This window comes from Pseudochaenichthys georgianus, chromosome 9 (assembly GCF_902827115.2).
Source record: "Pseudochaenichthys georgianus chromosome 9, fPseGeo1.2, whole genome shotgun sequence".
Lineage (NCBI taxonomy): Eukaryota > Metazoa > Chordata > Actinopteri > Perciformes > Channichthyidae > Pseudochaenichthys > Pseudochaenichthys georgianus.
The window spans coordinates 6632716-6659124 of record NC_047511.1 but is presented as its reverse complement, the minus strand read 5'-3'; the positions used below and the strand labels follow the sequence as shown (position 1 = coordinate 6659124).

Here is a 26409-nt window from a genome sequence, read left to right as displayed (position 1 = left end):
GTCAAAATAGAAATCCCCTATTAATGTATTGATTATAGGTCCGGGTCCGTCTGGGTCCGGATCCGGACCGCAGTCCGCCTGTTGCCGACCCCTGATCTAGAAGGTAGATGTGCCGAGTTTGTGCCAGAGGCCAGCCACCACCTATAGCTCTCTCTAGGCAGGTCCCCCCCATCCTGTCACGGATGTATCCCGTGACGTAGGAGGTCACCCGCCCCAGCGGAGTTCCCCCTCCGCCGATGCTCGGGGACCCCCAGTATCAAAGGTTGCCCTCCACTGAGGGAGGGGGGGGGGATGGTCACCAGACATTGTTTGTGCCTCTTGGGATCTAAACGAAGGCCGGCAAACCACCGCTGCAGGTGGCGCATATGCAGCAACCCCAGCGGTACCACGAAGTGAGCAGCTGCCATGAGACCCAGTCTGCATAATGGTCAGTGCTGTCACCGTTGCCCCCTGTCGCAGTCTGTGAACTGCCCGAAGCAAGGATGCCTGCTCTCTGACAGGGTGGCGCGTAGCCTGCCTGCATCGAGCACCATCCCCAGATACCCCACCTGCTGGTGAGGTATGGGGCAGCTCTTCTTCCAATTGACCGTGAAACCCAACTTGGTTAGGTGTGGGATCAACTGGGCTGTGTGGAACACTGCCCGTTCCCTGGACCTGGCCATGACTATGAGGTCGTCCAGATAAAAGAACACCCTCATGCCACGGGCGCACAGCGGCTGGAGCGCTGTGGCCACATATTTGCTGAATGTGCGTGGGGATAGGGAGTAGCCGAACGCCAGTCTGTTGCACTCGTAGGCTATCCCCTGGAAGGCAAAACGCAAATACTTTCTGTGCTTTGGAGCAATTTTGACATGAAAGTAAGCGTCTTTCAGGTCGATGGTTGTGAACCAATCGCCTGGCACACAGACACCGCCTGTTTTTGCAACAGGGCCTGGATCTCTGCCGAGGATGGTAGATTTGCCTCTCTATTGCCCCTGGATGGAGGAGGGACGCTGCAAAGCTGGAGTGAGTAACCCAGTCTCAGTGTCCTGCCCCTCTACTCTGTCAGTACACAGCTGGGCTTCCATTCCCCACACAACTGTGTTCAGGGGACATGCCAGCAGCTGTGGAGCCCAAGCTAAGAAGCTGTAGTACTCTCTGGTGGCCTACTCCGCTTCCAAACCTTCCATAAAAGGAAGTTTGGCATGGGGGCCGACACAGAAAAGGGCCGATTTTCTACTGAGGTCCTTGAACGCTCCCGTGGGGCCGCGGCTCTGTCCTAATGCCGTCTCTTTGAAACGGACGTTATAGTGAAAAGTGGAAATGTGGAGAGATGACTTACTCTGGGATGAATGCAATCGTTTTCACTGAATGCATTTCTCACACACACATCACTCTCTCTTGAACCCGCACAGTCCTTCTGGCTCCTATTCCTTCACACACACATACGGGTATTGGGCCGAGCGCGACACCGTACTTCCGGTATCCGCCGTTTTACGCGAGGTGCAAGCAGCCGTACACCGTCTAGGTGTTGCTAAGCTTCCTGTACTGAATATCATAGTCTATTGCCTTAATCAATATCTAGTCAACTCTAAAATATCATATGCAATGGCATGATAATATTATTGTGACAAGTGGGGTATTCACCTGGTGTTTCCAGAAATTAGACGTAGATGCAGCCAAAATCGACGAAGGCCACTGTCGTTTTTCCATACATCTGCAGGCAGTCTGTAAGGGCACTCGGACAACCCACACAGCTCTAGTTTACGCTGGTAACGACCGAGAGCACACCCCTCAAGTCCAGAGATGTAATCCGAAGACATGCAGCGATTTCTTCGGTCGTTAATTCAGAAAAAAAACCTTGTGCGCTCTGCCTGGCTACGTTAGCTCGCTGTTTATATTTGCACCTCCAGGAAAATGGCGTATATATATATATATATATGGCGCGTGTTGCATTGTGGGTAGCTCGTGACGTCACTGTGTGTGAAAAAATACTGGAGTTTACAGCGGTGCGGGGAGTGTGGGACAGTGCTCTTTCCTCTGGGGATGAGCAAGAAGCAGCCACGCTGCGACTACTCCTCACCCACGTGACCAAGGAGATCGATCCAAAGAGCCCTTCCGTAAACACAGGGGCTCCCCGGAGATCAACACGCTCCTTTTTGAAAAGTGCCATGCGGCGTGATCCCCCAGGGACATCACACGGCAGGCGGCGGCGGCCACACAGTAGACCAAGCTACTAATTCGGCCTTGCGGCCAAATAACGGAGCCATCCGCCCCGCTGGAATGGCGAACATGAATGGCACCGCCTCGGCCATTGGTCCCCCAAACACTCGAAGCAGAGGCGGTGGGGATCGGCGCCCGCTATTTAAGCCAGGGCACGAAGGACAGGCCCAGGTCTCTAGAGGTGGCGACTCCATGGAGGTATGACAACTCTGTCTTCTTCTTTCAAACGTTTTACTTTCTCTGCTTCAGTTGTTGCTCGCTCGCTGAAGAGAGAAGGAACGGGAGGCGTGGCCGCCTTATATACGGTGGGCTTGTGCACGCATTCAGGTAGGCCCGCCCCGGGGGCCGGCTACGGTTAGATATCTCAGTTGACGAATGCTTGCATAGTATGGTTGAGAGGTAGTACCCATAGAGTCCAGTAGAGGGCGGAGCCTGTGTGAGTCCAATGAAATAGATTTCTTCTTCCAAAATCTAAAGATTTACTTTAATATAATAATAATAATAATACATGTTATTTTTTTATAGCGCTTTTCCTGGTGCTCAAGCGATTATGATACCAAAGATAGAAAAGCAGGACAATCTCCAGATTTCCAAAGCTGGACATAGCATAAAAATAACAGCAGCTGAGGTCATAAAGAGCAAAAATATAATAATTGATATGACCAACTATTGGAAGGGGACAGGAATACTAGTACTGAAGCAAGCAATGTACTGCTGTTGAACCTCATTCATCCAGGTGTTAAAACATCTGAAATGTTATTTCAAATGCTTTAAAGAATAATTCATACTAATAATTCTAATTATAGTGTTTCTCCCCCTGCACCGACATTTTGCAGCTAGCTATTTATAGTCAGACGTAATTTTCAATCAAATGTAATAAACTTTCAGAATCCTTTCTGGTGTTAGGCATACAGACACGTCGCTCCTCAGAACTAAACGCAGTGCTAAACTGAAGAGGCCGTTCTGCTCCATTAGACACACAGATCTTATTCCTTGTAGAATGAAGAAAAACATGAGCCTTCAGAAATCTTTATTTCTGATCAGAGCGGAGGAGGATTCTTAAAGACAGGCTGCTCTATATTTTCTATGATGCCAGCGTAACATTTAAAATATGGCTGCCGCTAAACAGTGATGTTACTTCATCACAATGGTGTCTATTTAATTTCTGTTTCACACATCTAAATTCCTTTATCAATTAATTATTGAGAAAATAAAGACATTTGACTGCAGGTGGCTTCAGCTTTAATCTGGGTGTCCTTTCACACTGACTCAGTGTCTGCACACTGAGACAACAACACATGGACTACTCATAGCCACAAGATGTAACAAAGAAAACAAAAAGGCATCTGTTGTTGTTACAAGGCAGAGTAAAACACACATAACCCAGTAGTGTACATCCATCTTAACTGTGACGACAAGTTGCCTTCACTGCACTGTATCTTTGAGGTTGTAAAAACATTTCATTCATTTCATTCGGGTACACCACCCTCTACTATGCATTTGCATAGAGTCGATGCAATCTCAATGCAAATGTATAGGAACAAAGCCCAGGGCCTGTATCCACAGAAACTGTGGGAATACTCTGAGTACTAACTCAGCCCAAACATCAGTGAGCGCAGAAGAGAATGCACTTTACCCGGTATATTAAGTTGGTTGATTAAGAAAACAAAACGACAGGCCATATCACAGATGTTATTCTCTATTAAGACATGGTGTGATTAAAGGCATATATTTATGTAATGAACATCTGTGTTGGATCAATTGTAAGCCATACTTTAAAAGTAAACTACATAATGGCTAAAAACACAGGAGCCTCTTCACATGCTGATAGCTGGTATGTTTGTTTGCTCACGTTTATTTACCATACATGTACTTTTAGTTCTTACTCTAATAATAATAATAATCACTCTTTCATCAATTTCTGTGATGGCCAGTCAGCAGCAGCGTCGGTTGGCATTTTCATCTCAAAAGCAGCAAATCAGCAAACAGCTATAGAAGCAAGTAAATAGCAGAAAAGGCACCTGCACTGAGGAACATGAAGCTTAGGTCGTTGACCAATCGGAAGTCAGTTTGAGTGAAACTTTTTCCGTTTTTAAATAGAAAAAATACGTCATCTATCTTCATGGGGACAGGCGCGCGCCTTAAAGTCCTCAGACTTAGTCAAATACCTCCTTTGTCTGGCAACATGTTAGCACTCCATGCTGTGATATCTCGGGACTGACCTCAAATTCACTCTGGAGCTACCGAACAGAAGAGGTGTGTTTCTGTCCTTTAGTTGTGCCTCGCTCCATTTCTCCTCTCAATGCTGTTTCTCTGTCCCTGCTGGGCCATAGCAGACACAAGCTCTCCCATGCTCTATAGTCTGCTTCGAAGACAGTTCCAGGGCTTTGGGTCAGAATCATGTCTCTTTCTGACGCCTACAGATTTCCCCTCACACTGTGTCTGTATGTCCTCTCAGCCCTCTGCAGTGTCTTCATGGTGGTGGCTTCGATGGCTCTCATCACAGCAGGCGCCTGTTGGCTCAGGTAAGATATATATATATATATTCCTGCCTTTCAAATCTACGGCTTCAGACGCTTCAAATATCATGTCACTCGCTTTTAGGATTCGATTTTTTACATCTAATTTGATTATATTCAAAGATAGTCATATTATGATTGAGGCATCCAGGTGGTTATACAATACGTTGCAGCTAACAATATTTTCTATTCTGATTATTTATTTATTTTAATCGTTTATTTGGTAGGGACAATGCACATTAATGAACACTTAAAACAATAAATGTGCCAAGCGTAAATATGCCGGATTTAGCTTTGAGCTACTTTCCATCCGCAGTCCCTCACATAAAACATTTAAGAAAATGAAATTTACAAACATAGCAATTACAAATACATGAAATGCAAGAAAAGAGCAAAAGAGCAAGAGCAGAATACACAAGTATGTATGACATGGCAATACAATATAGCAGCATGGATACATACAGTGCACGAGGAGATACCCGTGTGTTAAAGTGCATTTAGCGGTGATCGCACATCTGTTTCTCAACCATTCTCTGAGTTGATCTTTGAACCCATTGAGAGTGGGACGATCCCGTGTCTCAGCTGGGAGGCTGTTCCACAAAGAGCTGTCTTTAACGGAGAAGACATTTTGTCCAAAAGTGGTCCGTCTGCGGTGGCCTCACAGTCTCCTCTGGTTTCTGACCGAGTGCAGCGTCCAGGGTGTTTTCTGTGGATGAATTCCCCTAAGGGAGGGGGTGGGGGGGGGGGCAGTCCATGTCAACATTTATAAATAAAACACATACTTTTAAAAGACTTAAAATTGTCAAAACTCAAGACATGGTGTTTCTCCAGGATGGCACAGAGGTGGTATGAATGAGGCTTTCTGTCAGACACCTGGATCGCTCTCTTGAACAGCTGTTCTGTGGGGTTCAGGTTTGTGGCTCAAGCAAACAACCAGTTTGTCAAACAGTATTCAATGTGGATAGAATCACACAGTGGAGCTGTGACTCTGCAGCATCGACAGCTAAGAAAGGTCTCATTTGTTTAAAATGTTGCAAGTTGAATTGAATGGTATTGGATACTTTCTTAATATGTTTCTTAAAAGTCAAGTTCGAGTCCAATATGACTTGAAGATACTTGAAGTGGGGGACTAGTTCTATTTCTGCTCCGTTTAAAAACACGTTGGATCCTTAGATTTTGACTGGTCGTTTACTGAACATCGTGCATACTGTTTTTTTTACGTTTAACTGTAAGCAAACGTTGTTCAGCCGGTGTTGAACCTTGTCCAAAACATTAGAGATACAGGATGAGATCATTTCAGTCTTTTTCCCATGTTCAAAGATGACCGCATCATCGGCATACATTTGCGCATTCAAATCAGGGCAAGTAATTAATAGTGAAAACAGTAATGGTCCAAGAATGGAACCTTGTGGAACCCCAACAGTAGGGGTGTAACGGTACACGTACCCGTACCGAAATTATTCGGTACGGGCCCTTCGGTTCGGTACACGTGTGTACCGAACGCATATAACGTTAAACGTAAACAATTGAGAACGTGAACAACTTCTTGGAAGCATTCTCAGGTGCTGCGTCGCAGCATTCAGAGTAATTTGCTCCCATTGTGTTCAACGCGTCATAGAGCGAGCAAGTCATTTCATTGGACGAGCTGGTCAGAGGGATGCGTTCAAATGTAGTCAGTAATTTGAGGAACTGTCGAGATGGCGAACGCAGATAAAGTTGAGCTCTAAAATCCTCCAGCATCATTGAAGTCTCCGGTTTGGGAACATTTTGGTTTCGCAGTTACATACAAGGATGACGGACAAAGACAGGTGGACCGAACCAAAGCTGTTTGTCGGCATTGTTCAACTAACATTGGTTACGCGGCTGGCAATACATCAAACTTGCACACTCTTGAAAAGGCATCACCCGAACGTGAATATCACCGGTACCAAAAGACTGAAGTGCAAACCCAACTCCCGCTAGCATTTAGCCTCCACCACTCGCAAAAACTTCAGACCGAGCCAAAGCTATTACAAACGCCAAATATCCTTATGTTGCCATGTTAGCAAAGCGCTACCTGGCTGTATCTGCTACCTCTGTCCCTAGCGAGAGGGTTTTCTCCACAGCAGGATACATTGCTAGTGCCAGCAGATCTGCCCTTTCAGCAAGCAATGTGGACAAGTTCATCTTTCTTTAAAACAACATGAGAATACAATGACAAGCAAGTCCTAATGTCAAACTGGCTGCTTAGGTACTAGTACAGTAAAGTTCAAATACAGATTATTGCAGTTCATCGAAATGCTGCACCTGAATGTTTATTTTATTATATTTATTTGAGTGAATACATTATTCACAGTTTAATAATAATTAAAAAATATATATGTTATGTTTTGTGAAAAAAAATTCTGCTGTACCGAACCGAACCGTGACCTAAAAACCGAGGTACGTACCGAACCGAAATGTTTGTGAACCGTTACACCCCTACCCAACAGGGTTGACAAGGTAGGGGGATTTGGTACCGTTGACCAAAACACACTGTTCGATAAGTAAGACTTAAACCACTGTATTGAATCTGCCAAAACATTGAAATACGTCAGCTTTGTAGGAGCACTTGGTGGTCAACAGTGTCAAAAGCCTTCCTGAGATCAAGGAAGACAGCACCTACATATGGGCTCGTGTCCAACATACATTTATCCTTTTCCACAAAGACACAGTTAGCTGTCTCAGTGGAGTGGTGAGCACGGAAACCAAACTGCATTGGGTGGAGTGGAGCGAAACCTTTGTCTAAATGTTTGGTGATTAGTTTTGACACCCATTTCTCAGCTATCTTAGAGACACAGGGGAGGATGCTGATTGGTCTGCAGTTGGACATAATTGCCCAGATTTAAAGGCCGGTGTCACCGTGGCAACCTTCCAGGATGATGGAACTTCCCTCGTGCTGATAGATTGATTTACTAGCATACTAATTGGTTTTATTAGACCGTCAATATGTGTCTTTATAAAGTTGGTGTCTAAATCATCTGCATCCCTAGCCTTAGAACCTCTTAACCCTGAGATGATATGTTTTACCTCCACCTCTGTGACTTCCTCCAGGTCAAAAACTGGATGTGTATCCACAGTCGGGCTATGGGAGACCTCAGATGGCGGGAAGAGCTTTGTGATGTCCAGAGCACTATTTATGAAACACTCATTTAGAGAGCTGACCAACACTGCAGGGTCTGTTATCAGGGCATCATTGATTTTTAATTCTAGAGCATTATTTTCCTGTTTCTTATGTTTACCTAATAGTTTATTTAGGATTTTCCAAACGTTTTTACCATTACCTTTCGCACCTTCAATTATATTGATGAAAAAGTTAGCTTTGGCCTGTCTTATTGTTTGTTACCTTGTTACGAGCATGAGTGAATCTCTGTCTGTCAGTGGATAGTCCGGATTTCAAGCTCTGCTTTAGTAGTTGGTCTCTGGATTGCATTAGATTCCTGCACTGTAGATTCAGCCAGGGGAGATGATGTTCCTTCCTGTCCCTAAGGCAGGGATGTTCCTTGAGAAGGAAGACATTGTATCGTTACATTTTTTACAAAAAATACACTGTTTTCACCAATATCTTCAGAGGAGAGAGTGTCCCGCCCAATCAATCATTGTCACTGCCTCCATAAAACGTTGTTGCAGGTTTTTGGGGATGAAGCGTGAACCCAAGGCAGGGTTTTAGGTGCGGCCATGAACCTTTTTTTGGTGAGTTTTCTGGTAAAAAGAACAAGATTATGGTCAGAAAGACCAGTCAGGAAGTTGTATGTTTTAACTATTCTGTCAGCTTTGTTAGTACATCTATCATAGTCTTGGAGGTTTTGGTTATTCTAGTCGGTTGATCCATTAGTTGTATTAAGTTGTGTTTATCCATGATCCGTTTTAAGCTCTTTCTATTTTGTTGGTCATTCCAATTGATGTTAAAGTCTCCTAGAATAATTAGCTCTTTGTTGGAGTCACAGGAATTCAGCATGAGTTTTACCTGGTCATAGAAATCCACCTTAGCGGTGGGTTGTCGATACAGGCAAATCATGGTGAGGGACATTTCCTCAGTGTGATTTCCACACCAACACAATTTTCACGAGTGCTAGCGAAAATAATCTCTAGCGCGTCCGTAACTGTTATGTTTTTTTTAGCCATTTTCTCAGTCTCTCTCTTGTTTCCTCACATACGTTAACTGATGGGACACACGTGGTTTTGTTCTTGGTCAGTAGGTCCTTAGTGATTTCTTGAGTGTCCATTTGTCATTTCAGACCAGCATAGCTGCAGCTGCCCCGGCCAAGATTTACTTGACCGACATACGATACAACCAAATCCCACACAGTGTAACGCAAAGTCAAGCTGCTTTGAGCGGCCTTATTGGCTGCTGTGAGTCGTCTGGTAAAGTCTCACGATAGGTACCGTTGGAAAGCTACAGTTCCAGCGATTCGGTGGTTATCTCCATGATATTTGTGCTCCTTATAATCGAAAAGATCTGATTAAATACGTAGAATATGTGCACTTCGACACGGCGCTGCGAGCGTCGACTCCAGAGGGAAGCCATCATGCTCTTACTTTGAAACCTTGAAATGCGGAAATGTCGTCATCAGCAGGCCATCTCGTGGTTTCCGAAAATAACCGAGTGACACGAGCAGATTTCGGTCGAGACCGGCGGAAAGTTTGTAAAAAGACGAGCAGAGACAAGCAGAGATTTGAGATCCACGAGCAGAGATTTGAGATCCACGAGCAGAGATTTGAGATCCACGAGCAGAGATTTGAGATCCACGAGCGGAGATTTGAGATCCACGAGCAGAGATTTGAGATCCACGAGCAGAGATTTGAGATCCACGAGCAGAGATTTGAGATCCACGAGCAGAGATTTGAGATCCACGAGCGGAGATTTGAGATCCACGAGCGGAGATTTGAGATCCACGAGCAGAGATTTGAGATCCACGAGCAGAGATTTGAGATCCACGAGCAGAGATTTGAGATCCACGAGCAGAGATTTGAGATCCACGAGCGGAGATTTCAGATCCACGAGCAGAGATTTCAGATCCACAAGCAGACACTTGAGATCCACGAGCAGAGATTTCAGATCCACAAGCAGACACTTGAGATCCACGAGCAGAGATTTCAGATCCACGAGCAGAGACTTGAGATCCACGAGCAGAGATTTGAGATCCACGAGCAGAGATTTGAGATCCACGAGCAGAGATTTGAGATCCACGAGCAGAGATTTGAGATCCACGAGCAGAGACTTGAGATCCACGAGCAGAGATTTGAGATCCACGAGCAGAGATTTCAGATCCACGAGCAGGGACTTGAGATCCACAAGCACATTTTTGGTCGACAAATGCAAAATGCATTCACAAATGCCTGATCGAAAGTTGTCAATGTTAAAGAGATATTCACAAATTCCTTTTGTTTATTGTAAATTAATTATAGTATTCACAGATCTTTTTTATTTGTGAAAATATTTTGTATATCTGTTTAACATTTGAACATTTATTTGTGAGTTTGCAAATCTTTTAAATGCATTTGTGGATGTGGATGGTTTACATTTACAAATCACATATTTACACACAAATTATTTTTATGTTCACACAAATATTCATGAGACAAATCTAAGCCCATACTCTTGGATCCAAATAAACTCATGCAAATCAATTACAAATGTTTTTTAACATTAGATATCAAAATGTAAATAAAAATGCGTATACATCTGCCAGGGAGTGACTTTTAAAAACTTGTTTTCAGAATGCAGAAAGGAGCGAGTCTGACTCCGAAGGCGGACTACCCTGCATACAGACTGATGAGAGCACAGGCCTTCGACAATTTGGTGAGTAGTATAAGTTGGGAGTGTTACACGGGAAGAAACCTCCACTGAGTTGTTGGAAAGATGGGGGCTAACATGAAAAAGCATTTATTAGATTTCCAAATAAAAACATGTTTGGCAAATTTGAAATCAATGTTGTTATTCTAAATGCTAATTAGCACATTTACATGGCGATTTGAATGAGACGAAATATCGTATTTCTACCTAAATAGTTTGATCGATATGAAGTGGAGGAAGGTCATTGACAGAACAGCTACAACAGACTGAAACATATCATGTTACAGTCATGCAGCCTTTAAGAACCAGACAAAGACAACATGTGCTATATTACAAAAGTCCCAAAATCAAATTTTAAATATTTCATCTTATATCCTGATATTGATATAATATTGACCAGTCCTTGCCTCCTATCTTTATATAGACTATTGTCTACTTGTATCAATATTACTACTGTCAACTTAGTTTAAAGTGGAACTACTGAACTTATTTTGGAAGTGAAACGACCGGCAGTGGCTCAGTCAGTAGGGGCTTGGTCTGTGAGCCGTAGGGTCGCTGGAGCAGTCCCAGAACAGACCTAACATATGGAGTGTTGGCTATACTTGGAGAGGTCCCTGTTCACCTCCTGGGCCCTGCCGTGGTGCCCTTGAGAAAGGCACCACACTACCATGCAGATAAGAAATGCTCTGGAAACCCACTGTACACTTTCCCGCACACACTTATCACATCAACATCTATTCATTATAAAGAGCTTGTGATTGTCTGACTGTGACAATGACCTTCTTTTAGAATGCACTTACTCATGTCCACACTCCAACTCTCACTCATGTTAATTTGTTGTCTGGAATAATCAAGGGATTCTGATTGTGATTCTGATTGAGGTCCAGATTATGTAGCAGCTAATGAGAAGTTAGCCTTTAACAAGGTTATCTGACCGTTTGATACGTTTAGAACCCTCAGAGGAAACATGGCTGCCCTGCCTGCAGTCTGAGACCACGGTCACAGCATGTAAAGTGAAGGTCATTTGACAGGAAGTGGATGACCATCTCTGCCCCTTGTGTTGCAGCCTGGGGACAGGAAGCTGGCCCACAGTGCCCAGATGTACCACTACCAGCATCAGAAGCAGCAGATGCTCTCTATGGAGAAGTGAGTTACAGCGCATCCGGAAAGTATTCATACCCCTTCACTTTTTTCACATTGTTGTTGTTATGCGACAGCCTTATTTCAAAATGGATTCAATTCATTTTATTTCTCAACATTCCTCACACAATAGCCCATCATGACAAATAGAAAACGTTTTTAAAGAATTGTTTGCAAATGTGTTAAAAATAATCAAATGAAATATCACATGTACATAAGTATTCACACCCTTTGCTATGACACTGAACATTGAGCTCAGGTGCATCCCGTTTCCACTGATCATCCACCTGTGGTCAACTCAATAGATTGGACATGACTTGGAAAGGAACACACCTGTCTATATGAGGTCCCACCGTTGACAGTGCATATCAGAGCACACACCGAACCATGAAGTCCAAGGAATTGACTGTGGACCTCAGAGACAGGATTGTATCACGGCACAGATCTGGGGAAGGGTACAGAGACATGTCTGAGCATTGAAGGTCCCAACGAGCACAGTGGTCTCCATCATTTGCAAATGGAGATGTGTGAAACCACCACGGCTCTTCCTGGAGCGGGCCGCCCAAACCAAACTGAGCATCGGGGGGAAGGACCTTAGTCAGAGAGGTGGCCAAGAACCTGATGGTCAGTCTGACAGAGCTCCAGTGTTCCTCTGTGGAGATGGGAGAACCTTCCAGAAGGACAGCCATCTGTGCAGCACTCCACCAATCAGGCCTTTATGGTGGAGTGGCCAGAAGGAAGCCACTCCTCAGCAAGAGGCACATGAAAGCCCCCATGGAGCACCTAGAGCAGGGGTTCCCAACCTTTTTTCCCAAGAGCCCCCCCAAATGACTCCTGTTGGAAGTTGCGTTATAATCATATGTAAAAAAGATAGATATTTGGCGTCAAATCATCTGAGGCCTGGCACCCCCCCCCTGCGATCTTTGGCGCCCCCCAGGTGGGAACCACTGACCTAGAGGACTGGAGGAACCCAGGCTCATCACCTGGCCAACAACATCCCTCCAGTGAAGCATGGTGGCTGCAGCTTCATGCTGTGGGATGTTTCTCTCAGCGGCAGGGAACTGGGAGACTAGTCAGGATCAAGCGAAAGAGGAATGCAGCAATGTACAGAGAGATCCTTGATGAAAACCGGCTCCAGAGCGCTCTGGACCTCAGACTGGAGCGAAGGTTCACCCTTCAACAGGACAACGACCCTAAGCACACCGCCACGATAACAAAGGAGTGGCTTCAGGACAGGTCTGTGAATGTCCTTGAGTGCCTCAGCCAGAGCCCAGACTTGACCCCGATTGAACATCTCTGGAGAGATCTGAAAATGGCTGTGCACCGACGCTCCCCGTCCGAGCTGATGGAGCTTGAGACGATCTGCAAAGAACAATGGGAGGAACTGCCCAAAGAAAGGTGTGCCAAGCGTGTAGCATCATGCTCAAGAGGACTTGAGGCTGTAATGGCTGCCAAAGGTGCTTCAACAAAGTATTGAGTAAAGTAAACTTATGTTTGTGATATTTGAGTGTTTTATTTTTAACTCATTTGCAAAAATTATTTAAAAACTTTGTTCACTTTGTCATCATGGGGGTGTTGTGTGTAGAATGTTGAGAAGACAAATGCATTTAATCAATTTTGAAATATGGCTGTAACATAACAACATGTGGAAAAAGTGAAGGGGTATGAATACTTTCCGGATGCACTGAACATGCCCCCCCTCCCCCTCTGCCTCCTCCAATCTGTTACCCCCCTACATATGAAGCGTGTGTGTGGTTGTGTGTGACCTTTGCAGACACAGGGATGAGCCGGAAATTCCCGACTCAGGAAGCATCAACAGATGAGGAGAACGAGGACGGAGACTTCACAGTGTACGAGTGTCCTGGACTGGCCCCTGTGAGTAAACTCTACATGTTACTTTACGTAAAGTCATACTGTGTGTATTATTTGGTCATCATAATTATCCAAAAAAACTACCATATTTCAGGAACAATACTTATATTAATAACCTATCATTTATTTCTAGTCATATCATAAAATGGGCATATGTAAAGCAAAAGATGTCCCTCATTAGTATCATCCTCGACCCCGCCCTCACTTTCCTCCCTCATGTTAACCAGGTCACAAAAACCGCCTTCTTCCACTTAAAGAACATTGCCCGCACCAGACACCCCCCCCCCCCCCCCCCCCTCCCGCAATATATATATATATATATATATATATATATATATATATATATAAATAAACTCCCCACAGGCGAAAACCTACCAGTTTCACCCACTGTCTCTGCCACCTCCCTCCATGCCTGGTTCCTCCGGTTTGTATCCCGTTAATAGTTCTGGTCGTACAGAACCGGGTGATTTGGTACCGTAATTTCTCGTTTGGAATATGAGGAAATGAACGCGAGAGTCTGGTTCTCCCTGTGTGTGTGTTTCGCTGCGCTTACCGGTCCGGCGGGCGGAGCAGCAGGATTTCTGCTTCACCCACGTTCCATACCGCTATTTTACTGTCTTTTTCGGACACCTTCAAAAACTGCCAGACCGGTGAAGCCATTCTGGCGAGCTTGTTTTGCCGCACACAGAGAAAAGTGTCATGTATTTTACGTCATGTGATCGACTCTCTCGATCGGCATGTTTAGAGAGCACCGATCGATCGGTAGAGAGTGAGTATCGGCCGATCTCGATCGGTGACCGATTGATCGGAGCATCCTTAATTCTTACCTACCCTACCTTTTAAGTGATGTGTTTGCTCAAAATAAAATAACAAACTTTTACATGTGCAACAAAGAAAAGAGGCCTTTACAATATTCAAAACAAATAAGCAAAACTCAAATAAAATAACAGACAACTTAGGTATTCTTTCTTTCTTGACAATGCTTATATAACTTAATAACTTGTTCCTCTACGGTGTCTTTCAAGCAGGTTGCCCATCACTGTCACTTTAGAGGAGGCGCCGTGGGAATTGTAGTCTTTTATAGTGTGTTGACTACATTAGGTGGCCTTTCTTATGAAAACAAAATACTGGCTCAAAGGTATTGTTTACAGATTGTGTTGCTGCCCCCTGCTGGCCAAAGAGATTTTGAAATGCTTGTTTAAAGGAATTCAGATATTATTTCTCCGTTATGATAAGTCAACAAGTCTGTTGTGAAGGATAAATGGGCTGGGATTTTTTTTGTATGTGATAATATGTTGGATTTTTTGCTTTCAACCATCCACTCATGTATTGCAATTAAAACAACAAAATCAGTTGTGTTGCCATTATCCAAATTCCAATGTGCTCTACTCTTTTATCCATTTTGAAAATCGTGAAGATTGAAACTTTTTTTCACAAAACCTAATTCCTGCGCAAACATGACACTGATTATAGCAGAGTAAGATTTCTAATAAAGCAGCATCTGTTCTTCTGTTTCCGTCTTTAGACTGGAGAAATGGAGGTGAAGAACCCACTGTTTGACGACTCCACCCTTTACCTTCAAAGGATCCACAAGTAAACCTGACTCGAGACACTTCACTCTGAATGCAGCATTGTGTGTATAAATAGTAGGCACAGTTACACATAATCCTCGTACACTGCTGTGCTCAGGACAGGACGGAGAGTGGAAGGTCCTTAGAGTAGGAGGAGGAGGAGGAGGAGGAGGAGGATCAAGAGTGAGGCGTTCATGGACACAGGGCAGGTTTCTGTTTGAAACAGGACTGAAGCAGGGACCAATGCCTCCAACATTCTGAATAACTTCAGAGGGGTAACATACCCAAACATTGAATCAAATATCCTGAGTGAATAACAAAGCAGAGTCCAGTAACAGACAGGTGTCTGCACCACTGAGCTACCACTAAGAAATTCTGAGTCCATAGATTGATAGGTCCCCATGAATATCCATGTTTATTGATAACTAAATAATCCTTAATTGAATGTGTTCTCACTGCAGGCTTTGATTTTATTCACGCATTTTTAAATGTGATTTTAATATTTTATTAACACACCGTGATCTTTATCAGTATGTTAGTTATGTAACCGTTGTATCTAGTTCCTCTATGCATGAATTGATGACGCTGTGTTATGAAATCTGAAAATCAATATGCATTTACATTTCTTAAGTATATAATATAAAATGATTTCAAAAGAATTTGGAACCTCTTTACCTAAAACTCTGAAACAGAGTGTGTACATACAGTATCTCTCAAACATGGCGTGTCTCCATGGTTTTGTGATCTGTAAATAGCTGCCAACACGTGCAGGACAGAGATCTTGTGTTAGTACTTGTGTTCCGCTAGTTTGTGTCAAATCTTCAGTTGTTTGTTTCCTTGTTGTTAAATGAAGGGTTTGAAGAGTTCCTACACCTGTGCAAAGGACAGCAAATGTCTCAGAAAACAAGTAATGTCAAGGTTTTGAACAAATAATTCACCTATTATCTGTGGTGCGTTAGTTTTTAGTGTAATAGTTTTGTAGATAAGAGCGTAGGTATCAGCACACTGTATAGCATAGCTCCCGCACATGTAATCCTACCTTCACCAGATAAAACATGACAAAGGGACTAGGTCTTTGTAGGTACAATGCAAAAGTGCCTTAAACTTGCATTATTTCTAATGGCCAGCAGGGGGCGACTCATGCGGCTGCAAAAACAGGTCGGATTGAATGGCCAGCAGGGGGCGACTCATGCGGCTGCAAAAACAGGTCGGATTGTATAGAACTCAATGAGAAAATGACCCTATTTCTCACTTGATTTATTACCTCAGTACACATTTCACTCTCCGCTTTCATGCTTCTTCAATACAGCTGGATGTTGATTTCATACATCTTTTCCCCAGTCAGAGTAAATAGACAAAAAGCAGGGTGTGCTTTGGGGGGCAACTTTCTGATTGAACATCACCAACACCATGTTCTCACTTTAGAAATGCAATCCTTTCACATCGTGTTTTTTTTTTTTTTTTTAAACCAGTTGGCAAAAGTCAAAGCTGTAATCCACTAACCAGTTGGTGATTGACAGAAGGTCACGTTGACTTTTGGCCCCAAATGAATCCAAGTTTTCCATTCCTGATAATTAATAGTAGAAATGCTGAATGTTAAAATGATGGTACTGTTACTCATATGACCTCTTGGATTCTCTGCTTTTACCTTTACTGAAGCTGCTATCCTCCTCACCTGGCCTAAACACTCTGTGGTGGAAATGCCAGACTTAATCACCTTCTGGTAAGAAAAGAACACTATACAAGCTTAAACCAAAGTTGTGTTATTTAATAAAGAGTTATTGCATTTAACATAATCAATCTATTTCCAGCTGGAAAGGACAGATAACCTTTACCACTGATGTAGTACAAGAACCTGACCCTGTTACACAGACAAACAATGACTTTCCACACAGGAAGAGCATTCATTCAGCGAGGTCGTTTACATTACAGCCTTAAGAAAGGTCGGGAACAGACAGAAGGGGAAGTGTAGCATGGTAATTCAAACCCTAACATCCATATGATAATTGCCTGACAATGGTCAAGGCGACACCCTTCTGTCTGAGAAAATGTTTGGAAACCTATATATTTATATTGAATTATTAGACATTCCCATGGTACATTCTTTTAGGACTGGATGTGAACTATCTTTCTGTGTACTGTATGTATGCTCATATTACCCCAGGTCCAGGTTGGTATTTGGCCTCAGTGACGGATGCTTGTCAGGAGATATTTAACTATGTTGTAAGACAGTTTTATCCAAACATACTGAACTTGTGGAACAAAACAAAGGGCCATGTGGGATGACGAGAAATGATACAATGCTCATGCTGTTTGCCTTTTCTACATGTCCTATAGCTCTGAGTGCAAAGAGCCAAACGGTTGCCTTGTTTTGGTCATGCTCGCTCCGATAGACTGTTTTTGACTACATTAGTTCTACACACTACGGAGAACTTCTTTACCACCATGTTTAGCCTGCATGTCGATATACCAGAGCTGAAATAAATATTTATGTAATCTGATGTGAAAAATGGTTTGACTCTCTTTTCCTTATTCACATTTTAAAGGCATGTTTTAAGTGCTCATTGACCCACACATGCCAGCAGCGACTTTTCCTTAGAAAGTAAAAACGGCAGCATGTCATATGGAGAAACAGGAACAAGTCTTAAAGAAAATACTTTTTATATCATTTTCCAGCAATGTGAGAAATTCCATTCCATGAACCAACATTGTACTTTGGCACTCTTCTTAAACTATTAAAACTTACCATTTTCCTTTAAACAATAGGACTCAACCCTAACCCCTTTACAGGGCACCACTCTCTATTTATATAAATACATAATTGACATGTCAGCATAATTAATAAATGCAGTTTTTAAAATATATATGAAGTTAGTAATAAGTGAAGTTATTATACAGAGATGTAAATACTTAAAAACCTCTCCTGCAGGCATTCATGATATTTATGGGCCCAAGTCCCCCCCACTTCCTTGTGGACGAAAAAGCAACTGACAACAGAGACGGGGGAGGAGTCCCAACCAAACCTACATTCAAGAGATGGTAAACTGCTCGTCTATCAGAAGGTTGGTAGTTCAATTCCCAGCCCCTGCAGTCAACATGTTGATGTATCCTTGGGCGAGACTTAACCCCGAGCTGCTCCCGATGGCATGGCCTGTGAGTGTGTGTGCATTGAGCACTGAAACTCACTGAAGTCATGAGCAGACAGCAGAGGAACAATGTAAGCCACCTGGTGGGACTGATAGCAGGGGAACGAGCTGGGATCATCTAAAGACTTTCATACAAATATACGTATTGGGATGGACATGTGTGGACCGGAGGGTGACAACAAAAAGTTCACTTTACTTTTTATTTCAGTTCCAACCTAATGAAGAGTATATTGTCACTGTAGTCCTCTGTATATACAACTGTAGTTTCCCGACAGCAGACGCACATTTATGACCTCTGCTGGCGCGTCGTTAATACATCGGATAGTGTCAGTGCAGTCGGATTCTCTTGAAGCCCGGTCGTCTTCTCCGAAGTCCTTTTAAATTCTCCTAACCACTATTCCTTAACCCTGTGACATACAGAGGTCGAGGAATAGTGGATAGGAAGAGACGATAGGAGCCGTTTTTTTTTGGACAATTCCACCACAACCCAGGAGTACTTCTGAGGTGTGCTCCCCCTTTGAGCGCTGACACAAGATGGCTCCCAGGACTGAACACAGGGAATGGTGATTGATATCATGATTGTGTGTCTTTTAAACATAATTTTAAGAAGCAACATTTATTGAAATGCATAATTCATTTATTTGCCTTTGTAAATGGAGTAAATTAGATAAAGAATTTCTTAAGAAAAATGCCTACCTTTCTTTACAGACAAAGGGCTTGCAAAAATGTCCAAATGTTAGTGAAGGAGTTTGTGCTTCCTCACAAGGTGAAATACCACAAGGAAAAACATCATTTTTTCACGCACCACTCAATCTGTTTTCTTCCATAACATGTCTTCTTATAGGCCAATGGAAAGCAAAGCTTTCAAAATACACATTTAGGTGTTTTTGTTATTGTACTGCTCTTTTATCACATCCCCATATGTTCCCACTTCCGCTTTTTCGTATATTTGTGTTCTGTTCTCTGTTAACCGTAACTGCATGGCTGACACATTTCATCACACACCACAACTGTATGGTATTACCCAATTGCATGAGATAACCAAATATCATAAGCAGTCCCAATAAAAAAGCGACCTGAAGGCATGAAGAGGTGCAATGTCAGCTGTGAACCCAGCTCTCCAGGTCCTGATACACTCTGCTGGCTGCCAGCCCGGGGAAGTGCACACAGATCTGACACAGCCTCTCTCTCCAGTCAGTGAAGGTCTTTATCCTGTGAGTGTGGTGCCACTGGAAGAACTCCTCGTAGGCCTGCCTGTCTGCAGCCACTTGCTTCAGATAGGCAGCCAGATCTGCTGTATTCTTGAAATCAGCCACATGGATAAAGGAACCAGGGGGGGCCATGGCCTCATAGGTGGCCCTGCTGGGCCCGAGAACGACAGGCACCACCCCTGCTTGGAGAGCGTTCCTCCAGAGCTTCTCACTGATGTAGTCCTTTGCCTCAGAGTTCTCAAAAGAAAGGTAAAATGCACACTTTGCAATTGTGGGCAACAGCTTCTTGTCCGAGAGGGGTTTCTTGTTCCACTTGCCGTACACCTGTATGGGGATGTACTTCTTTAGACTTCGGTAAACAGCAGCCCGAGCCTGCTGAGGCCGGAATCTGCTGACCACCCAGCTGACGAGGCAGGAGCGATTAGGAGCAGCCTGGAAGCTCTGTGCATCCCCCCCAAGCACGGTCTTTCCGTAGGGGATGTATATGTCAGCATCACGTCTGTAGCTCATCGTCCAGTTGAAGATGCCGGAGAGAGGAGTGAGCTTTGCATTGTTGACAGGGGGCTCCATGGACAGCCACACCCAGTGCTGGGAGGCTGGGCGGTCCAGGTGCAGGGGCAGCGCCGACAATCCTTCTTTCAGCTCCTGGTGATGGAAGACAACCACATCAGCAGTGGAGAAGGTGGAGGTGTTATCAGTGAGGAAACAGCGATGGATGTTGTACATCTCGAGGCATTTGTCTCCATCAAGACTGTAGGAGCGGCCAAAAGGCCAGCGCCACAGCAGGATGCTGATGTTTCTCTGAGGGACAGCTGGCTGAGGGTCCCGCAGGTAGAGGGTCAGGTCCAAGAAGATGTAACAAAGCAGGGCTGAGAGGGAGCTGAGGACCAGGAGGGCTCGGCATCCAGATCTCTTCATGGCAGCCAGCCGGGCGTGTTTCAGGTCAAAAGGGCACTGTTTACTGGTATGCAACTCTTAGAAAGGAAGGAAGGGTAGATCTGAGGTATATAAAGCTTTAAATGTTCACATCAGTGCATGATCTGCAGAGGGCAGGATGTATAACACAACATATTTCCTACTGTGGGAGACATTGAATATGTTTGTGTCAGAGGGCTCAGAGGTTCATTACAAGTGAACATAACAAACCCCTATACAGGCTTGGGAGTAATGGATCACATGTAACGGGATTACGTAATCAAGATACAAAAACGAAGTAACTGTATTCCCCTTACAGTTACATTAAGAAAATACGTAATCAGATTTGTTAAATTTGTAATTACTATTACTTTTTTCTATGGACTGGGTGGACAACTGATTTATTAAAACAAACATACTGTTTGCTTTAAATTCATATATTAAACTAAAACACTTTTTGTAAATTTCGTCTGGATTTAAGGACACATTTTTTATCCTAAATATCTTGGTTTATTCTTTTCTAAGGTCACATTGTTCTGTTCGCATACATAATACACTCAAGCCAAAACATCTTATAGATATGTCTATTTGATTTATTTGCATTGCGTTTGATGTTGACGTAATCCAAAACCTGACAGAAAGTATTTAGCATTAACATGTTACAGGTGACTATAATTATAAAGGGTTACAATTGTTTAAGTTACCCTCCGATCCCTGCACTTATCATCAAGTTTGTCTCTAATATGATCGAACAACTCTTGCGTAACATTTGAAGAAATCTTCAATTGTGTCTGAGTTCTGCTTCTGTCCCGTTTTCAGGGTTTCATCATAAGTGTTGCAGGCTTAAAAAAAAAAGTTAGTTAACGGATAGTTAATGATAAAAGTAATTTCTGAATCAAACAAAGCACAAACATGTATCTGTGTATTGTTTAAAATGAGTCACTTTCTGATAGATATTCAAACTATGAACACTAGACATAGTGTATATATATATATATATAGGATAAAGTATCTTGTAATATAACACGACAGAAAAAGGATTTCTGATTAAAAGAAAAAAATACTATTTCAAATATATTTCCTGTAAGATCTTATTTTTGAACAGTTTCCTTTACCCTGAGGACAAAGCCAGTATTCAGTATTTAGTTACATTTAGATATCAGCAGGTGGATTAGAAGGACAATAAAATCGAGGGTGGCTGAGTTCTTGGCACTTACCTGCTGCCGTGCAGCTCGGTCCGACTCGACACATTCTTAATATAAAGGAAATCCCGCCTCCCTCAAATTTCGGACACATGTCTTGCTACACACACACACACACACACACACACACACACACACACACACACACACACACACACACACACACACACACACACACACACACACACACACACACACACACACACACACACACACACACACACACACACACACACACACACACACACACACACACACACACACACACACACACACAGCTCCGAAAGGCAGGGGTGACGGGTGTGAGCAGCAACCAACCAAAACAAATCATGACATCATTTCAAATCGATGAGTTTTAATGACTTTATTTTCTTACAAAAGGAATTATTATATACATTTTCACTTCAGACTCTTGGTGGGTACATTGCATTTGGGTGTGTTTAATCGGATCTGGTTAGGCGGGAAACAGGGTGGTAAAGAAGGGTGCCACACAACCACCTGTTACACAAGAGTGTTAAACTGCTCATGCGTCTGCTGCTTGCAGAATGAGCTCTGCCAGCAGCGAGTCGCACTCACACGTGATTGTCATTTTGAAACCACAAGCTGGTGGTCCTCTTCCTGTTCTTGTAACTCTGCAGAGGAAAGGGGCCCGTGGTGACAGAGATCATGTGGGCACTAACCACATCATCACCGTTTCAAAAATCTGCTTCGCCCTCAAAATCCTACTTGACGTTTATGTTTTCAAAGATTCAAGTTTCAAAGGCTTTATCGTCAAATGCACAGAAGCTACAGTGTAGAAATGTCAATGGAAATTAAGTCCCAGGCTCCAACAATGCAACATAATATATATAAGATATATGACAATAAAACTAATTGAAATAGTGCAAGAAGAAACATAGTAAAATACAATAGTGCGAGATTATGTTGCAAGATCAATGCATGTAATGCAGATGACTATACAATAAGATACACTAAGCGAAATAGTGCAGAGAATGTTGTAAGTGACCAAGAAAATGTCGGAGTCTAAATATTGTACTTGCATGTAAATAGAATAAGATGAACAAGAACTGAATGTAAAATTAAATGCTATCACAGTGATAACGATTAAGATAAATAAGTTTAAAATGCAAACAGATTAATGCTTTAGGACAGGGGTGGCATTAATCTGACTGCAGTCAGAGGTTGAGAGCCAAACTCTCTCTCTCTCTCTCTCTCTCTCTCGCTCGCTGTCAGCTCCCTCACTCACTTCCTCTATCTCTCACACATACAAAATGAAAATCTACACACACACATGCACGCACACACACTCAAAGACACACCCTCCCATATACACACACACCCTCACACAGCCACACAAACACTCACAGAAATATTTATTGCGTGCGTGCGTGCGTGCGTGCGCCGCTTTAGATGCTTCAGTAATGAACAATTACAGGCCCATATCAAACCTCCCATTTATAGGTGAAATCATTGAAAAAGTTGTTTTTCAACAGTTGAGTAATTTCTTGCATTTAAATAACTGTTTTGATGTGTTCCAGTCAGGCTTTCGTCCAAACCACAGCACTGAGACTGCTCTTGTAAAGGTCTTTAATGACATCCACTTAAACACAGACAGTGGCAGAGTGTTAGTATTACAGTTTTTCTCGATTGCTAAAACACTACAATTATACATAAAGCACAATTATTTTAATTTGAGCATAGTCCCCTTGTGAAATGGTTATGTAAAGGTGTGTGTCATCCGCATAGCTATGGTAACTTATGTTCAATCAGGAGAGACGTTGATGTATGAAATACATATTTATTACTGGGACATGTCATATGAATGAAATAATGATTGCCAGAATTAGGACAGGAGAATGGAATGGAATGGTGTTTGGCGATTAGGCCCCGGTTTGCAGGATTATCATTCAGGAGGGGAAGAACCGCTCCGAAGAAACCCCCAAAGAAGTGAAGTATGAAATACTGAGCTGTAATGAGTTTCTTACCTTGTGGGCTGACTGCGGTGATCTATGGATGAAATGAGAGATTAACATGTGGATTAAACAATCGGCCGGAATCACTGCCGGGCTTACTGTACATCATAAGATGCTTGACCCGAGAGTCGACGGCCGGAATCAGTGCCGGACTTACGAGAACACTACCACTAAACAACGGCCGGAATCACTGCCGGGCTTACTGTACATCATAATATGCTTGACCCGAGAGCCGGCGGCCGGAATCAGTGCCAGGCTTACGTACTACCACTAAACAACGGCCGGAATCGCTGCCGGGCTTACTGTGCATCATAAGATGCTTGACCCGAGAGCCGGAATCAGTGCCGGGCTTACGTGAACACTACCACTAAACATTGCCGACATGATGGTCGATGACCTGCGATGCAGGGTTAAACATTAACACAATGAACACTACCACTAGAATGCATAAATACCAGGTTAGAGAGATCTTCGGATGGCCGCACGGCGCTGATGTCCGGGCGAATGTAGGATGTGACGGCAGAGGAGGACCACCGTCCAAGTTGTTGTAAGGATGAGGAAGAAATACCTTGATTGGCGGCAGGGTTGCTGCACTTATCCTGAACGAAGCCCTGAAATGCTATTAAGACACCACCACCAGTTATATGCATGTTTATCATAGGTAAACTGGAGAGATCTTGGATTGCCGGCGCGAGCCGATGTCCGGGCGAAGAGGGAGATGTAGACAATGTAATGCAGCTGTTAGCATGAGTACAGTGATGCATGAATATCATAACCTGGCTTATCGTAAACCATGTGAGCATGAAACCAAAATATAAATGAAATGCAATATGCGCAGCATAAGATGATGTTCGCTTAGGTAAATGCTGAAACATGACCCATCATATAGGACTAGCTTAATTAGCAGTTTATTTACACCACGTGAGACATAGATGCTGATGTGCTTGATTGGGTGATTAGACTGTCTTCTATCATCTTACATGAACCTCTCTTTCTCCCTGAAAGAAACCCCCCAAAACCGACGGATGGGGCAGCATCCGTGACTGTGTTGAAGCTTGAAACTGCGTTACTTACTGAGCATTGTAACGGGTAGTACCAAACTGCATTAGTAATGCGTTACGTTACTTCGTACGGCAAAGTAATACGTGTACTGAAACTCCATACTGCAACACGTTACACCCGACACTGCTTGGAACTCACCTTAACCCTGAACTAAAGCAGTAATGCATAACGAACATCTCGTGAATTTGTTGCAAACTGCCTCTTGCCAGCGCTACCCTGACGCCTGTTTTGGGTGAGGCGCAGGGAAAAGAGGCGAGAGCCTGGGCTGTGCAATGAACCTGCTAGCCGCCTATGAGCCCAGTACTGGCTACTGAGCCGGGAGGAGAAGTAGCTTCAATGGGGTGTAGTTTAAGCCCTCCCTGCCTGCCTGCAAGGGGGGTTGTGGTTGAAGCCAGAAATGGGTAAAGCTTTGCATGCGATGAGGGCCCTTTCCGCGTGAAGGCCGGAAGCGCCGCATTTGAGCGGCCCTGATGCCAGTGATGCCCTCTCGAGAGACTGAAGGCGTGCGTCAATTGTTTGCGTGAAGTAGCACATTTCCATTAGCCGGAGGAACTTCCGTGGAGCCCGATATCCTTGTCCTTTCCTCCCGCGTCCGGGTTTGCCGGCTGGAACCGCTAGCCGACTGGGGAACGCTGCCTGTAGCTTAATCCTCGAGACTGCGGAGCTGATGAATGTATGCCTGGAGCTGGGACGAAGCCCTGCTGCTGTTGCGTATTGTCACCGGAAATGACAGCTGACAAGAGGGAAGAGCAGATAAAGGGATTAGCGGGTGCAACGATAGGCTTGTGAGAATGAAGAGAGGAGTGATTGGTTAGCTGGGGAGTGACGCCCCCAATCACTTAATAAGGGAGGAGAGGCTAAAGAAGTGACGTGTAATATGAATGAAGAGCTTGGTCTTCCTGCTTGAACTTGCGCTAAGCTTCATTTGTTGTTTTTCATTATCTGAGCCAGTGGTAGCATGTAGATGTTAAAGAGAAGAGGCCCCAAGATTGAGCCTTGAGGTATCCCACATGTCATATTTGTCAACTCAGATGTATATTTACTAGGGCTGGCAAAAAAAAATTAACGCCACTGGGTCATTTTTTTTATAGGGTGCCATTTGGACTTCACAAGTTGGGTGAAATAAATAGTTGATTTACCTACTTTTTTATGTTCTATTCTATAAAGGACATATCTAATTTGCTAAAAAACATGTTGGTCAAGCTCAGGCACCTAAATCTTTATATATATATAGATATATTAACAACACATGACACCCGGGATATGTCCACCCTGTTAAGGACATACACATAACTGCTTAAATGAGTTTTCAGTGCATTCTTACAATTAAAGTGACTTTTTAACAAGAGTTGTATGTCCCTAACTCTAATTAGATATATATTTCATACCCAATTAGTTTTAAGTAGTATATATTGAGAAAAACAAGTGTAGATTATGACAACGTGGCATATTTTTCCACTGTTTTTCATGAGAAAACTTAAATACAATAAGAATTACGAAAAATTTCTAGAATATATAATCAACCTCTCTCATTTCTTTATAAAAGTACAAATATACACTTGATATTTGATATTTTCATTAAACTATGCTAGAAAAATACCAACATAACAGGGTGGACATACGTCTAACAGGGTGGACACCAGTGGAAGTCTGTCAGGGCCTTCAGGACCTTCTCTCCAGGCCCTATAATTTTAAAGTGTAATTTTTTAAAGTGTACATTTTTGTAACTCGTTGAGTAATTCTCGCTGAAATCGATGTGGATTAAGCACTCGTTGGCTTTC

General features: G+C 43.4%; 2 protein-coding genes across 2 annotated transcripts in view; one reads left to right on the top strand and one right to left on the bottom strand.

The window, feature by feature from the left end:
* LOC117452417 (neural proliferation differentiation and control protein 1-like) overlaps window positions 1-17676 on the top strand; it is a 33557-nt gene extending 15881 nt beyond the window's left edge. Inside the window, 6 exon segments of the mRNA XM_034091034.2 lie at window positions 4661-4727; window positions 10461-10542; window positions 11603-11682; window positions 13451-13484; window positions 13486-13551; window positions 15074-17676. Of these exon segments, the coding sequence (XP_033946925.1) occupies window positions 4661-4727; window positions 10461-10542; window positions 11603-11682; window positions 13451-13484; window positions 13486-13551; window positions 15074-15145 (401 nt within the window). The 3' untranslated portion in view covers window positions 15146-17676.
* A 775-nt stretch (window positions 17677-18451) lies between these two features.
* On the bottom strand, window positions 18452-21739 carry LOC117452416 (alpha-(1,3)-fucosyltransferase 7). Its single transcript, XM_034091033.2, has 2 exons — window positions 21609-21739; window positions 18452-20450 (listed from the first exon to the last, which is right to left on the bottom strand). Exons 1-2 carry the CDS (start codon window positions 21685-21687, stop codon window positions 19366-19368), a joined length of 1164 nt encoding a protein of 387 aa, XP_033946924.1. The 5' UTR covers window positions 21688-21739; the 3' UTR covers window positions 18452-19365.
* Window positions 21740-26409: the final 4670 nt, after the last annotated feature.